General features: G+C 61.6%; 1 protein-coding gene across 1 annotated transcript; it reads left to right on the top strand.

Annotated features, from left to right (window-relative positions):
* Positions 1-2,846: 2,846 nt before the first annotated feature.
* FSCN1 (fascin actin-bundling protein 1) lies at positions 2,847-14,491 on the top strand. Its single transcript, XM_074919543.1, has 5 exons — positions 2,847-3,697; positions 10,750-10,906; positions 11,390-11,511; positions 11,790-11,957; positions 12,059-14,491. Exons 1-5 carry the CDS (start codon positions 2,875-2,877, stop codon positions 12,259-12,261), a joined length of 1,473 nt encoding a protein of 490 aa, XP_074775644.1. The 5' UTR covers positions 2,847-2,874; the 3' UTR covers positions 12,262-14,491.
* Positions 14,492-15,655: the final 1,164 nt, after the last annotated feature.

Raw genomic sequence — 15,655 nt, 5'->3', positions numbered from 1 at the left:
GTGCCTTGCAAAAACAACGGGAAATGCAATATATAGAGGGAAACCCAGCGCCTTTCTTACTGCTCCAGCGCACCCGGCATGCACGGATGAACTCAGGAGGCAGGTTTTGGCTACAGCATCCCCAGGCTGGGGGGCACTGGTCACCCTTTGCCACCACAGTGACGTGTGGGGATGTCTCAGACAGCATTTAGGGCTCTCCCAGCCCCCTCAAGCCGAGGGTGCAGGCAGGGTGGGTGCAGGCAGGCTGCCCGCTCAGTGAGGGCAGGCCTTGCTGAGCCAGGCAGTGCCAGCCATCCGCTGCTGGGCGGTGGGGAGAAAACAGGGTGGGTTGGTTTTTTTTTTTTCCCCTGCATAATTGCTAATTTTTTTTTTTTTTTGTCGAGTTGAAAAGCAGTTTCTTTCTCAGCCTCACCACCATCTGCCTGCTGCGGCAGGAGAAGGCAGATCTCGGCAGCTGTGGGCCCAGGCAGCTGCTCAGCCTCGTGGCCGGGTCCTAATGCTCGGGTGCTTTTAGCAAGAGGAGCAAAAGGAGTTTGTGAGACAAATGTGGATCTGCCTTGCTGGAGCTGGGGGAGATTTGTTTCCAACCCAGCCAAGAGCCTGTGTGGTTGGTTCTGGTTGCAAGTGGTCTGTCTGTCTGTCTGTCCAGATTTGCAGGGCTGTGTGAAGCACCAGCACAGAGCAGGTCTGGCCCAGGCGTCCAGGAGAACAAACCCCATCCAGGCCCGGCAGGTTTTGCCCCGGGGTGTTTGTGCCAGTGACCCCCAGGGCAGGGGTGGGTGGTTGTGGTGCAGCCGGAGGTGGAGTGGTGGCTCTAACCAGTACGGCCAGTGCAGAACCAGTGGAGCCTGGAGGGCCAGGGGAGATGGGGGCCCTGCCCTGCCCTGGGGCAGGGGGATAAGTGTGGGGAAAGCCCTTGTGCCAGCCAGCTCTGAGTGCACCCTGTCACACTCATGCCCGTGCTCCAGCCCTTCCCTTGTCCCGCTTCAGCTGGGGCCGGTGGTTCAGCTCCCTGATCCGGCTGAAAACCATCCCCGGGGTCCCTCCCATCTCTCTTCCTCCAAGTTCCATTTCCGCACATTTCCCCGGCCAACAGCTCCATTTCCCCCAGCCGGCTTCCCCCTGCAAGCGTGCAAGCAGCCGGGAGGGCTTCAAATCTGCCACGCTCCTCTTTTTCTGTGTTTGCTTCCACACCGTAGACATGAGATGTGTCCCTGTGCCCAGGGAGCCGAGGCAGCACCCCTGGGTTCTCCCTGCGCAGCAGCCAGGCCGCTGTGCTCCCCGTCCGGGGGCCAGCCCTGCCGTGTGTGCCACCGGAGCGTGGCCTCACGCACAGCCACGCTGCTCGCCCCCGCCCTGAGAAACGGCCTCGAAATACCCGCCTTGCGTAGGGATGCCTGTGTTTTCCTTCCTGATTTGCCGGGGGAATGTGGGTTCCCCAGGGCCTAGATGCTCCCCAGCCTCGCTGGTGCCTGGCACGGGGCGCTGGGATAGCACAGAGATGGCGGCGGGGGCGCATGACATCTTTCACCCTTCTCCCCTTCTGTCCTGCAGCCCTGCAGCGTGGCCTGGGGGGGCAGAGGGGTGCAGGGGGGGTTTCTGGTAATGCAGGTGGAGTCTTGCAATGGGATCGGGTCTTGCAATGCAGAGGGGATTCTTGCAATGCAGGAGGGGGACTGTTAGTTCAAGGAGGTGTCTTGCAATGCAGGGGGTGGTCTTATAACGTGGGGCGGTACTGAAATGCAGAGGGGGTCTTGCAATGGGGGTGTGGGTCTTGAAACACAGGGGGTGTTCTTGCAATGTGGGGGGGTCCTGCCATTCAACAGGGCTCTTCCCATGGGAGGAGGGGTCTTGTTATACAGTGGGGGTCTTTCAGTGTGTGTGGGGGGGGTGTGTCTCCTGCAATTCAAGGGGGCTCTTGCAGTGCAAGGAAGGGCCTTGCCACCTCAATGTGTCTTGAGATCTAGGGGGGGGGGGGAGGGGGCTGCAATTCAAGGAGGCTTTTTCTATGCCTGGAGGGGTCTTGCCGTGTAATGGCGATTTGCAGTGTGTGTAGGGGTCCTGCAGTTCAAGGGGGGGGTCTTTCAATGGGAAGGGTCTTTGCATTGCAGTAGGGTCTTGCAATGTGGGGGGGGTCCTGCAATTCAAGGGGTCTCTTGCCATGCAGTGGGGACTTGTGATGTGTGTGTGTGGGTGTCCTGCAATTCAAGGGGGCTCCTGCAGTGCAGGGAGGGGTCTTGCCATGAAGTGGGGATTGTGCAATATGGGGTGGGGGGGTGGGGGGTGTGTGTCCTGCAATTCAGGGGGGCATTTGTAATGCAGGGAAGGGTCTTGCCATGCAGTGGTGGAGTCTTGCAATGGGGGGGAGGGTGGTCCTGCAATTCAAGGGGGCTCTTGCAGTGCAGGGAAGGGTCTTGCATTGCAGTAGGGTCTTGCGGGGGGGGGATGTTCTGCAAGTCAAGGAAGCTCCTGAAATGCAGGGAAGCATCTTGCAATTCAAGGGGTCTCTTGCCATGCAGTGGGGACTTGCAATGTGTGTGTGGGAGGTCCCGAAATTCAAGGGGGCTCCTGCAGTGCAGGGAGGGGTCCTGCAATATGTGTGTGTGGGGGGTGTCCTGAAATCCAGGGGGTCTCTTGCTACAGTAGGAGGGGCCCTGCAGCGATGCGGGGGGGTGGGTCGGGGGTGCCCCGGCGGAGGTCGGAGCGGCCGGAGGGGCGGCGGGAGGGGGCGGGCGGGGGGTCGCGGCGGGGGGCGGCCCCGGCGGGCGGGCTGGGGGCGGGCGGGGGGGGGCGGTGCTGCGGCGTCGCCGCTATAAAGGCGGCGTCGGGGCGGTCGCGGCGGCAGCGTCGGTCGGTGGCGGCAGCGGTGGCAGGATGACGGCGAACGGGACGGCGGAGCCGGTGCAGATCCAGTTCGGGCTCATCAACTGCAGCAACAAGTACCTGACGGCGGAGGCTTTCGGCTTCAAGGTCAACGCCTCGGCCGCCAGCATGAAGAAAAAGCAGATCTGGACGCTGGAGCAGGACGGGGAGGACTCCAGCGCCGTGCTGCTCAAAAGCCACCTGGGCCGCTACCTGGCAGCCGACAAGGACGGCCGGGTGAGCTGCGACAGCGAAGAGCCGGGTCCCGACTGTCGCTTCTTGGTGGTGGCCCACGGCGACGGGCGCTGGTCGCTGCAGTCCGAGCCCCACCGCCGCTTCTTCGGCGGCACCGAGGACCGTCTCTCCTGCTTCGCCCCCGCCGTCTCGGCCACCGAGAAATGGAGCGTCCACCTGGCCATGCACCCCCAGGCCAACCTCTACAGCCTGGCCCGCAAGCGTTACGCCCACCTGGGCCCTCGCCGCGACGAGCTGGCCGTGGACCGCGACGTGCCGTGGGGCGTCGACGCCCTCATCACCCTCCTCTTCGTGGAGCAGCGGTACAGCCTGCAGAGCTGCGACCACCGCCTGCTCCGCTGCGACGGCCGCCTGGTCCCCGCCGCCGAGCCCGGCACCGCCTTCACCCTCGAGTTTCGCTGCGGGAAGGTGGCCTTCCGCGACGGGGAGGGTCGCTACCTCGCCCCCTCGGGACCCAGCGGCACCCTCAAGGCGGGCAAGAGTGCCAAGGTGGGCAAGGATGAGCTCTTCGCCCTCGAGCAGAGCTGCCCGCAGGTCGTGCTGCGAGCCGGCAACGACAGGAATGTCTCCACACGGCAAGGTACGAGGAGATGGGGGACACCCCCCCCACCCCCCTTTGGCCGCCCCTAAGTCCCTAGAGTGTCGCCGCCCCGGGGTGCGCCCCTGCATCCCTCTGGCATCATCATCCCTGGGGCGTCACCGCGCCGAGGTGCCCCCCCTGTAGCCCTCCGGCATCTCCTCCTCACCCATCCCCTGCATCACCCCAGAATCGCCACCTCGGAGTGGCCCCCCTCCCCTGCAGCACTGCCCCCCCCGGCAGCCCCCCACGTCCCTCCTCCCCTCCCTTCCTGCATCAGCAACCCCACGGGGTGCCCCCCCTCATCCCTCTGCCATCACTTCTTTAGGGTCTCCCCCCCCCCCCCCCCCCCGCTTGAACCCCTTCTCACACCCTCCCTCCGAAGTCACCATCTCCCCAGGGCACCCCCTGCACCCCTCCGGCATGGCTGCCCGCGGTCCCTCCCCCAGTCCCTCCATCATCGCCCCCCCGCACCCCTCCCACATCTCTCTCCCTTTCCGCTCCCGCATCGCCTGCCTGGGGCTCCCCATCCCTCCAACACCCCCATTCCTGCAGCAATGCCTCTGGGCGGGGGAGGAACGGTGAGGGGCCTGCCTTGGGGTGCAGGGATGAACGGGGGGGGCGCTGGGGGGGAGGGTGGACGGGGTCTTCTTCCCTTGCCGTCCTTCGCGGAGCTCATTGTTCACCCAACAAAGCCTCCAACAAACTCCCCCTTCCCCCAGCATCGCCGAGCCATGCGCCCTGCAGAGCGGGGCCCTGGGGGGCTGCACTCCCCCCGCTTCCCATGGGGCTGCGTTTTTCCCCCCCCATGGGGCTGCGCTCCCCGGTGGGTGGGGGAGCGGGTGCCATCCCCCTCCCCAGCCTCAGCAGCCTTACAAAAATGGCTTCTCCAAAATGCCCGCGTCGAGCCCTGACCTGCACCCCCCGCACAAAGGCAGCCGTCCCTCCGTGCCCGCCGCACCCCCCCGTCCCCTCCGCTCGCCCAGAGGCCCCCCCCAGCCTGCCTCGAGCCTCGCGGCCGCATGGCACAAGTCCCCGGGCACATGGCCACCCCCTTCGGGCACCCAGCGTGTATCCCACACCCCCACCTCAGCTGGAGGGGCACTGGGGGGTCCCCGCTCCGCAGAGCGGGCGATGCCGAGGTGCACGGCTCCACGCAGCCGGCCGGCGTGGGGGCCCTGGGGCACATCGCCAGCGTGCCAGGTCAGGCCGGCACACGCCAGGCGCGGGATGGGTGCGAGCATGTCTCGCTGCAGCAAACCCTGGAGGAACAAGTACCGGGGATTTTTTTTTTTTTATGTGTATATAAGTAATATTTCAAGGTTGCAGCTGAACCCTCCCATCCATGCCTGAGCAGCTCCTTGCAGGGAGCTCATTGCCCTTCTTTCCGGGAGCAACATTCTGCCCTGCAAAGCACCCTCTTAAAAAAAAAAAAAAGCCTGCAAAGATGGGCAGCGGGGACTATTTGCCTGGCGCAGGGGTTTGGGGAGGAGGAGGAGGAGGCTGGCGATGGCGGGAGGCTGCCGCAGCGCCATGGGGGAAGGGCTGCTGCAGCCCTTTGTCACCGGAGATGGGAAAACCAGATGTGGGGGGAGATGTGCGGGCTGGGGGACCCACGGGTGGGAGCGCGCTGCTGGCGGGCCCGACGGCTTTGTGTGATTCGGCGTGGATGGGGGCTGGGAAGAGGCGGGGGGGGGGTACAAATCGCCCCAGCAACAGGGGGCTCTGGGCTGTGCCCGGCCCCTTTCCAAGCAAAACACAACGGGGAGGGGTACGCCGGGGCTGCACATCCTTGCTTAAGCCCATTTTAGCCGCAGAAGCTGTTTCCACCCGGTTTATCCTGCCCCGGCAGCAGCGAGAGGCTGGGAGCTGCCGCTCTCCGGGGCTTGCCCTCCCTTCTCCGGTCGGGAAAGCGCCTTGTCCCAAGGTTGTCGAGAAGGCAACAGCCGTCGGAGGAAGCGGTTGCAGACAGCCCTTTCCCCTCGTCGAGCTGATAAGATGCGCCGGCGGCCGCCGGGGACGGGGGATGCGGGATGTGGGCAGGCAGCGGCTGCGGCTCGGCGCAGGCTCGTGGGAAAAGGCGGCTGGTGTGGGCATGGAGCCGGAGCGGGGATGGCAGCGGCTGTTCCCCTCCTGCGCCATGGGAGGAGCAGGGATGGGGCCACGGGGCTGTTGTGGCTCCCCTGGTTGGGAGCTGGAGCTGGTCCAGCCTTGGGACAGCGCTGTCCCGCGAGTGCCGCGTCAGCTCCTGGCTTGGAGCCTCCTCCGTGTCCCCTGCACGCCGGGGAACACGACGCCAACAATCCCGGGGGCGGCATGGAGGTGGGTGCCAGCCCTGCCTCCGCACCCAGTGCTGGGGGTGGCCCTGGCACCTCGCCCCTGCCCAGGGAGCCCCGGGCTCCGTGAGACCCCCCATCTCCCATCACACCTTCGAACAGCCGAGGCAGGGTGCTGCCAGCAGAAAGCAGCCGGCTCCCCGGCTCCGTTCTAGCCCGGCTGCGGCAACAAAAGGCCCTTTGTGGGCTCGAGGGTCCCCGGGGGCAGAGCGCTGGCGTCCTCCCCGCGCTCCGCTGGGCCCCTGCCAGCCCCCCACCCGGCAGAGGTGTGCCGCCTGCCTCCCCCACCCGCATGGGGGGAGAGGATGGGCCGACTCGGGAGCGAGGCATTTCGGGAAGGGGGTCCGGGTGGGGGCGAGCGAGCCCTGCGGCCACCGGAGCCTGCCTGGGCATGCTGGGTTGGCGATGGGGAGCTCTGCTCCGGGGCCAGTGGTCCTCCTGCCTTGGGGGGGATCGGTGCCAGCTGCAGCCGTGGCCAGATCCGCCCCCAGCCTGGTTCACCCCAGTGCCACGGTGGGGTGGGGAGCTGCGGCTCCGGGGTGGGGGGCGTGGCCAGGGACACATGGGCTCAGCCACAGGTTTTCATCCAGAGATGCCAAGTGGCATGTTGACACTTGGCAATACCACGAAGCCACAGGAAGTCCATAGGGACGGAGGGGTGGGTTTTCCAGGAAATCCATAGCCCTGCCTATGACCCCCTTGCAGAGCTGCGCCCCCAGCAGAGGAGCTACATGGTCCCCAGGTGCTCCAGGCTTTGCTTTTAAACAAAAACACGCTTGGATTTATGTGTGGGTACAACATATAAGCCCACCCGAAGGGCAGGGAGGGGACAAGACAAATCTTGGGGCACATGTGTGGCTGCAGCATGGTGGCAGGTGCAAGAGCCCTGCAGGGAGACCTGACCTGAGCTGTGCAGGCAGAGCCGGGTACAGCACCCCAAAATCCTGCCCTGCTGCCCATGAGAGCTTGGGGGCTTCTGCGGGGTGCTGCCAGCGTTCCTTGGAGGGAGGCAGGCTCAGGGTTTTTTCCAGGCAGAACCGTGGGTTTTTTTGAAAGGGAGCCTCTTGGCCTCTAGGGAGTTGGAGGATGGGAAAGGTGCAGCCCTGCAGGCCCTGCCAGCTCCCCGCCATAGAAAGGCAGCGAGCAGAGCCCGTGTGCAGGCAGCTTCTGCCTGATGTGTGGGTCTGTCCCCTGTGGGTCCAGGCATGGGGGCTGCTCCAACTGGCTTGTGCCATGGTTGGCCGTGGTCTTCCAGGCTCCCGGCCTCCTTTCAGTGGAGCACGTCCCACTGGGTCTCACCAGCATCCTGATGACTTGTAGGACACCCTCTGCATGAACTTAATATAGAAAGTCTTCTACATGCCGTAAATGCCCCCCATGCCGCGTCTGCGGCCCCTCGTGGCATGGAGGTTGGCACAGCCACAGCAAACTGCTGCTTCTTTAGATGGAGAAGCTTGTCTCTTTGGGAGGTGCGGGAGGTGTGTGCATGCTTGGGGATGGCCACGGGCCTCCGTGTGCATCCACTGGCGAGGGCTGGGGCATTGATCCTGCAAATCCGAAGGGTTGGCGCCGGCTGGAAACCTCGTCAGCTGAGGGCTTGGGAAGCTCTTTTCTGCCCCAGCGCTGGCTCTCCTCCCCATCGCCCTTCCCTGGCTACTCTTGGGGGACCTTGAGCCCAGGGGCTTTGTTTGGGGGGGGGGCCTCTGTGTTAAGAAGCCCTGGGGGGATGCAGGTCTCAGCCTCCCAGCTCCCACCTCTGCATCCTCCCCAAGACCCCCGTAGCGAAGTCACGTTGCAGATGGAGCTGGAGGCCATCCCACACGGGGAGATTTTGGGGGGCACAAGCATTGCCTCCCCCCTCCCCCCTCCCCCCTCCCGAAGCACCGCCCTGCTGCGGTGTGCTCGCCCCCCCTCCCGCCTCCAGCTGTAATTAGCAGCTTCATCAAGGTCAGGCAGAGTCGTGCAGGCTCCAGACTGTAAATTTACCACCAGCGGTAATTAAAGCGTGATTGCAGCGGGAGCGGCTCGGCCGGCCGCTGCGGGAGATGCCGGCTCCCTGCCACAGCCCTGGGCTGCAGCAAGCAGGGGTGGTGGTGGGGGTGGCTGGAGGGACAGCCTCTGTCCTCCGCCACAGGGACACGGGGACATATCTCTTGGACCCGACATGGTCCTCCCACCTCTCAGCCCATGCTTCCTCCAGCGTTTCTCCCATCCTGCCCGGCTCTGGCCCCCCCGCTCCAGCTCAGTTACAGCCCTTCGAAGCCTCCTTCTGCCCCAGCCCTAGTTGCATTCCTTTCTGCTGAGTCGGTGTAACCCAACCCAGTGCCGCTTTCGGGGAGGGGGTGGTGGGAGACCCTCCTGCCGCCGGGGTCTGCGAGGCACTGGGGAGAGCCAAACCTCTGGCACAACGGCCAGAGCGTGGGCAATCGCACGGCAGCGGGATTGGGGGGCTGGTGGGTTTGCTGTGCTCTTTGGTGGGGGGGTCTGGGGGAGAGGGGATGGTGGGAGGCTCCTGGCACTCGCTGTCCCATCTCCAGCCCATCGATCCCGCTCTGCGGCACAAAGCATCCCCCCCCTTCCAGGCTCTCCCCATCGCCTGCAGGTCAGAGTGCTCCTCACCTAGAAACGTGGTGAGGCAGAAACACCGCTGCCTGCTTCCCCCCATGCAAACTGTGGCAGCAGCTCTTGCAGGTTTAGGGGTGCCAGCAGCCTTAGGTGGTGGGTTACATCCCCCAGCATCCCCTCGCGCAGCCCAGTCCCCCTCCGTGAGCCCCCCGGCCTGCCCCAGCGCTGCTTTCCCGGTGGGGTACAAAATCAAAACCAAATGTTTCCACCAAGTGCCAGCTCAGCCCCCGGCAGCGCTGGGAGGTGCCGAGTGTGGGACAACCGTGTGAGCTGAGGACTTGGCCAGTGGGGCTGGGGTTGGTGGCTGTGCAGCACCCCTCTGCCCCCCGTTCTGCCCCAAATACCGCGGGGAGCAAAGCACCGGGGTGGCTGCGTGGCTGCCAGGAGCTGCAGAAAGTGCTGGAGGATGGTGGGTGGGAGAGGGGATGCTGTGAACAGGCAGTGGTGTGAGAGGACAGTTTGGGCGTGGGAGATAAGATTACAGCCAACAAAGCAAAGCCTTCGAAGCCTGATCCCTTTGAGAAAGGTGGGAGACTGAGAGGCAAAGCAGAGGCTGCTCCTGGGGGGGCCACTGGCTTGTGGTTGCCTGCTTCGAGATGCAGATGGGGCAGTGGGAATCAGCTGTGTCTGCAGGGTCTGAGGGAAGACAGCGCCATTTCCAGGGCCTATAGCTGGTGTGTGGAGGTGGATGGTCCCTCCCCAGGTGGGTCAGCACCCGCTGGGTGCAGCTGGTGGGATTTGCTGGTGGCTTTCCAATGCAGAGCTGCAGTCCCTGAAGCTCTCCTGGCGACTGTGAATCATAGTGCTTGAAATCCCAGCAGCAAAGAGACTGGGAGGCAATGCACCGCGGGGGTGCGTGGGGCTGAACACATTTGCCAGCCCCACGAGCAGGTTCTTGGCTCCAGGAAAAGGCAGATTTAGGCGGGAAGGTTGCACGCACTCTTTGCATCCTTTCCAAGACCAGGTGTGTGGTTGGACTTGAGCCTGTAGCACCCATGCAGCAGGGGAGAGACGCGGGTGCTTTCTGCTCTGAAAAACTCATCTGGTTCCACTAAGCCGCAGTCCATATCAGGATCCCCTCCCAGGCTGCTCTCACTGGTTTCAGACCTGTGCCCCACTGGTGGTACTGGGGCCCATCTCCACTCGCCCTAGCTGTAGGTAGGCAGGGAGGAGCAGGGCTGAGCACGATGCCTCAGCTCCGGCCCAAAACCCGCCTTGGCAGCTCAGCCACTTTGCTTTGGCTCCAGGCTACAACTTGTGACTCGCATCCCAGAAGTATTTTTAGGCAGAAATCCACCAAGTGGGAGAGCTCTGGAGAGGATTTGGACCTGCTAGCCCTGACTAAGCAGGTTTGCTTGGGCTCAGTGCCTGTGGGTGGATGCGCATGTGGCCTGGGGGGACCAGTGGTAGCCCCAGGAGTGTGGCTGGTGGCTGCATCCGCCTCCAAGGCTGCTGGGGTAAATGCTGTCTCTTGTCCCTTTGCTGTGGGGACAGGTCATCCCAGCTGGCAGAGCTGAGGGACAGGCTGGTGCTGATGTTTTCTTGGGAGTCAGAGAAGGGCTTGGCTGCCCCAGGGTTTTCCCGAGCCTCCTCTCCCTGCAGACCTCGCTGCCCCAATGGGCTGTGACAATTTATGGATGAAAAATGGTGCCACAGTCCTTAAACATGCCACGAGCTGGGGATTCATAGGTGGTGCGGCGGCCTCTGCTAATGGATTGAATAACCTGGCTGTCACCTTCAGGGAAAAAACTACAGCCCTGTTCTGTGTGAAATATATTAAGTTGGTCCTTGCTTGGTGTTTAATTGTGATGGAGCCGGAGAGTCCTGAGCTGAAGCTCATGGCTGCCACAAGCTCAGTCCAGCCCTTGTTTATGGCCTTAACACTTGAGTAGCCAAATTAAAACCTGGATTTGAACCCAAAATGCCAGAGGGGAGATGCGTGCGAGGGATTCAGGAGTTACCAAAGCTCACCCAGGGGAGCGGGAGCCCCTCTCGGTTGGGTTTCCTGGGCTGCCCCCACACCTGGAACCACTGGAGGTGGGTTGGGGTCGTCCCCCTCGGCGCCCCCCACCTCCATCTGCCTCTGCCCCATAGGGATGGACCTCTCGGCCAACCAAGACGAGGAGGGTGACCAGGAGACCTACCAGCTGGAGATCAACAAGGACACCAAGAAATGCGCCTTCAGGACCTACACTGGGAAGTACTGGACCCTCACCTCCAACGGGGGCATCCAGTCCACTGCCTCCACAAAGTGAGTCCCCTGTCCCTGGCAGCTCGGGGCCATCCCTGGGCTTTGGGGACCTCCCAGAGGAATCCAAGGGGGATTTTTCAGCCTAGGCGCTTGCCCCAAAACACTTTTCAAGCGAAGGCAGCAAATTCCCTGGAGAGCCAGGGCTGGGTCAGGGCTTGCCGCCCACGATGCTCGGGAAGTCCCTCGGGCCACGTAATCCTTCCCGGACAGCTGGGGCTGTCGAAATGCTTTACCCTGCAGTTCAACCCTACGCTTGCTGAGAGCCGGGCGGAAACCCCAAAAGTGCATTTGGCTGGCTGCCTGCCTCCTGCCTGCGGGGCGAGGGCTTCCCATCGGGATGGCCACCGCCATGGGGCTCGTCCCTCAAAACTGTATCCAACTGAGGCCTCCTGAGCCGGCCGTGGCCCTTTCCGAGCCAGCGGGGTGGCACTGGCAGGGTCCCCGTCTGTTGCATCCCACTGACCGCCCTCTCTGCCCCCGCAGGAATGCGAGCTGCTATTTCGACATCGAGTGGTGCGACAAGCGCATCACCCTGAAAGCTGCCAACGGCAAATACGTGACGGCAAAGAAGAACGGGCAGCTGGCAGCCTCCATGGAGACGGCCGGTAAGGGACCCCCTTAGGGACCCCTGCCCCACGCTGGGGCAGCAGAGGACGAGCAAAGTGTCTTCCCCTTCCCCAGCCAGGCTCCTCTTCCAAGTGATGCTCAGGGATGCAGGCAATAAGTTTTCTTAATGATGGTTCCACGTGCTGTGAGATGGGGGGACAGATGGGGTAGGTGAGAAATGGGTGGGGGATACAGCCCACTCTCCTCGCTGCTGCCTGCCAGGCTGTGCACTGCCCTCCCCAGGCCGCTCTCACAGCCCCTCTCCCCTGCCGTGCAGGTGAGACAGAGCATTTTGTGATGAAGCTGATCAACAGGCCCATCATCGTCCTCCGCGGCGAGCACGGCTTTATTGGGTGCCGGAAGGTGACCGGCACCCTGGACTCCAACCGCTCATCCTACGACGTCTTCCAGCTGGAGTTCAACGATGGGGCCTACAACATCAAGGGTGAGTTCCTGGGAATGGGTGTGGGCCGGGGGGGTGATGGCCATTGGGGTCCCCATGGTGGCTCACAGGGCCACCTTGTCCCCCTCTCCCTCTGCCTGCAGATGCCACTGGGAAGTACTGGATGGTGGGGAGTGAGTCGTCCGTCACCAGCAGCAGCGACACCCCTGTGGACTTCTTTTTTGAGTTCTGCGACTATAACAAAGTGGCTATCAAAATCAATGGCAAATACCTGAAGGGTGACCATGCCGGGGTCCTCAAGGCATCCGCTGACACCATTGACGCCTCCACCCTCTGGGAATATTAATGCACTTTAGCGTACCTCCCATTGCCAACTTTTCTTTCCCCTCCTTCGTCCTTTTTTTCTTCTGGGTTTTGTTTCTCTCTGTAAAAGGGTTTTCAGACTGGCTTGCCCTTCCCTCCTGCCATAGAGTCAGGGTGTTATGTGGGAGGTGGGTCTCCATAAATCTCTGTAAGAACTGGAAAAGTGATGGGGCAGCCTGCCTATAGCTTTGTAGAGGGGTCTGTCTCTATTCCCCCGCCCCGCCTCCAGGTTTGCTGGGCTTGGAAACTGCCGTGTCCCCCCCCTCCTGGCCCCAAGCATCACCTTAGGTAGTTCATTTTCCTCTCCTCGACCGAAAAAAAAGGGAATAAGATCACCTCTGTGCTCACTTCTGCCATATCAGTGCTGGCACCGCCTCAGTCTGTGCTGCCAGTGTCCCCCGGAGCACCTGTCCCATCCCGCCCCGCTCCAGGCAGGGGCAGAGCGATGGTGCTGGGCTCAGGCGGCTCTTCCTGGCTCCCCCCCAGCAGCTTCTCTCTGCTCTTGGCTTTCGGGGCAGGATCCATCCCCAGCTGAGCTGTAGGAGGTGACCTTACATATCACAGTATCCCCGGGGACGGGGCTGGCGTGTGCTGGCACGTGTCCCTGCAGAAGAGCCAGCAAGCTGACCTCCCCCCCGCCCCATGCACCTGGAAATGATTTTTTTAGGGTGATCCCGTCTGGAAAGCCTCAGCCTTTCATCTCATGGAGCCGCACACTCCTTGTGTCCCTCTGCCCCTCCTTGTGCTTCTGGCTCTGGAGGAGCATCGTAGACCCAGATGGTGGGTCCAGCTTGGCAGGCGCCTGCCCCGAGGCTGGTCCTGCTACTGTGCCTGGGAGGGGGATGGCGTGGGGGGGACACAGAGCAAGCCTGTGCCAGGGTGGGGGCTTCATCCAGCCCATCCCCAGCACTGACGGGCTTTGGTCCCCGCAGGAGCCTGGCTTGGCCGATGCAACCTCCCCTGGGCGGTGGCTGGAAGCATGAACTGCAGATTTTGGTTTACAGAATAGAAAATTTCCTTAGCAAACTTTGCACAGTCATATTTGCTCAGTACCTTTGTTTTCGTTTTGTTTTTTTTTTTTTTTTTCTTTTTTCTTCTCTCATAAAATACTGGAACAGTGAAGCAAATCACTGAACACCTAATGCTGAATTAGGAAGTGCCCGTTCCTGCGGGCTTCCCCGAGGACGGCAGCTCCCAGTCCCGCAGCTCCCGGGGCACCTGGGCTCGGCTCTCATGCCATCGCAACCCTACTGGAAAAAAAAAAAAAAAAAAAAGAAAAAAAAAAAAAAAAAAGACCAAAACAGTATTTTTGTTAGTCTCTATTTATATATGCTCTCCATGGCACTGTGTTACCAGCTGTTGTCTGTACTAGGTCTGCATTAGAGTATAACGCTGTTTGTAACGGGTGATGCTGACGTGTTCGTTAGGGTGTTGAAAGGCACTTTATCCTTTGGAGCCTTCCCAGGGCTGGTATTTGCTCCCTGCAAACACACGAAGGAGCCTTTTCCCCCACCGCAGGCCCTCGCTGGGGAGGGGCAGCAGTGGTGTTCCCCTCCCCACTCCACACCAAGGGTGCTCGCCGGTGCCAAAACAGGGCCAGTCCCTACTGCCGGAGGCAAGGCAGGGGCTTGTCAGCCTTAAAGCCATGTGGAGGTTAAACCCTCCGTGGGAGCTTGGTGCTAAACTCTCAGCTGGGAGAGCGAGTGACCTGTCCCCTGCCAGGGGGACAACTCCAGGCCGGGGTCCCTCGCCGGTGCAGGGGATCCCGGCTAGGACTCTACCTCGGCTCTGCGCTCACATCCAGGGGCTGCCTGCGCTCGCACGGGCACCGCCCGCCCGGGGACCACGATGCCCCTCAAAGGACCGAGTGTCTTGATGAAGCCCTGCGTGACCCTGTGACTTGGCACACACTTTTCGCTGGCCTTCACCCCCCCCACCTGCCCCGTGTTGCCTCCTCCCCGTCCCTCGTCGCAGTTTGAACCATGTAACTCCCACTCCGGCTTCTTCCGTGTGACACTAGGTCAACATCCCTCCTGTCTCCTCTTATCGGGTGTCGTGACTCTCTGAAAACATCTCACTCCGAAAATACTAAGTTTTGGGTTTGTTCAGTTTTGTTTTGGTTTTTTTTTAATTATTTTTTTGTAAGTGCCATTTGTATAACTTAAAAAAAATAGCTTCAAATGGAGAAAGATGAATAAAAAATAAAACCTGCATTCGGATACAAGCAGTGGTGTGTGGTCTGTCAGGGCAAGCACAGCTGGGGCTGCAACAGCCTTTTAGTGAGAGGAACGAATCTGAGTGTGGAGCGTTTGAGGTGATGGAGCCTTTGGGGGAAAAATTGTTTCACAAAACTTAAGTTGGCTGTAGAGGGCTCAGATGAATTGGTGGGAAGGGAATGGTGACCAACAGACTCGTCTCCACCAAGAAGGTTCAAAGCCAAAGCTGGTTGGAGGCCGGGTCACCTCTCGAGATGCTCGGAGTGGCCCTAAGCCACCGAGCCCATGGGAATCATTGAGGATGTGCATGGGTCAGGGAGCTGCACCAGCAAAACACCTCTCCTGCAAACCAGCTCCTCCTGCTCTCGCAGCCGGGAGCAAAGTCATGCCCCTATTCAGTCTGGAAGCGCTGGCTGCCAGCGGAGGAGTTGCTTTTTCTCCCCCACACAATGGCCCTGCGGGGGAGGTACCTGCTGCGAGGGACAAGCAATAGGATGCTGCTTTCGGGTGCGTGGCATGGTGGGGTCAGCACCAAGTCCCCGCCTCCTCTGCTCAGTGATATGGAGAAGTGGAGATAAAACAAAATCCCTAAAGATGGGAAGGAGGTGGGAAGCCCAACGGCTGCAGCCCAGCCCAGGCCAAAACAATGCGTACGGCTAAAGGAGCTGGGATGTCCAGGATGGGCCCCCACATCTCCCAAGACAGCCAAAACTAGGCAAAACTCAACCCAGTTTGATGCTGGGGCCAACCTCAGTTTCAGGGATGAAGACGGGGTGCAGCACATGCTTTATGGAGGGGTTGGGGGCCCGTCTCGGCACCTGCATGTCACCAGCAGGCTTTTAAAAGCTAAAGCTTGTTAGGTAGAAGTAAGGTTTGGGAAAGGGGGGCTGCCTGACTCCCCCCCCAAATGTTCATCCCCGGGGGAACCTTCAACTTCCGACAGGGGCTGAAGCACCACAGCAAGGGCCGGACGAAGGAAGGCAGGATGTCCATTCTGACCATAGACAGGGCGAAATGTAGGCTGCGCAGGAAATGCTGAGCAGCTCCGATGGCCACGCGCTTGCACTCACTCCCACAGTCACATCTGCCTGGACACGAGCAAACCCGGCTGTGACACCCAGCCGTGACACCCAGCTGTGACACCCAGCCCTTACAAGCGGC

Source organism: Athene noctua, chromosome 15 (assembly GCF_965140245.1).
Source record: "Athene noctua chromosome 15, bAthNoc1.hap1.1, whole genome shotgun sequence".
NCBI lineage: Eukaryota > Metazoa > Chordata > Aves > Strigiformes > Strigidae > Athene > Athene noctua.
Note: the sequence above shows the minus strand (reverse complement) of the source record. Positions and strands in the feature narration are given on the sequence as shown.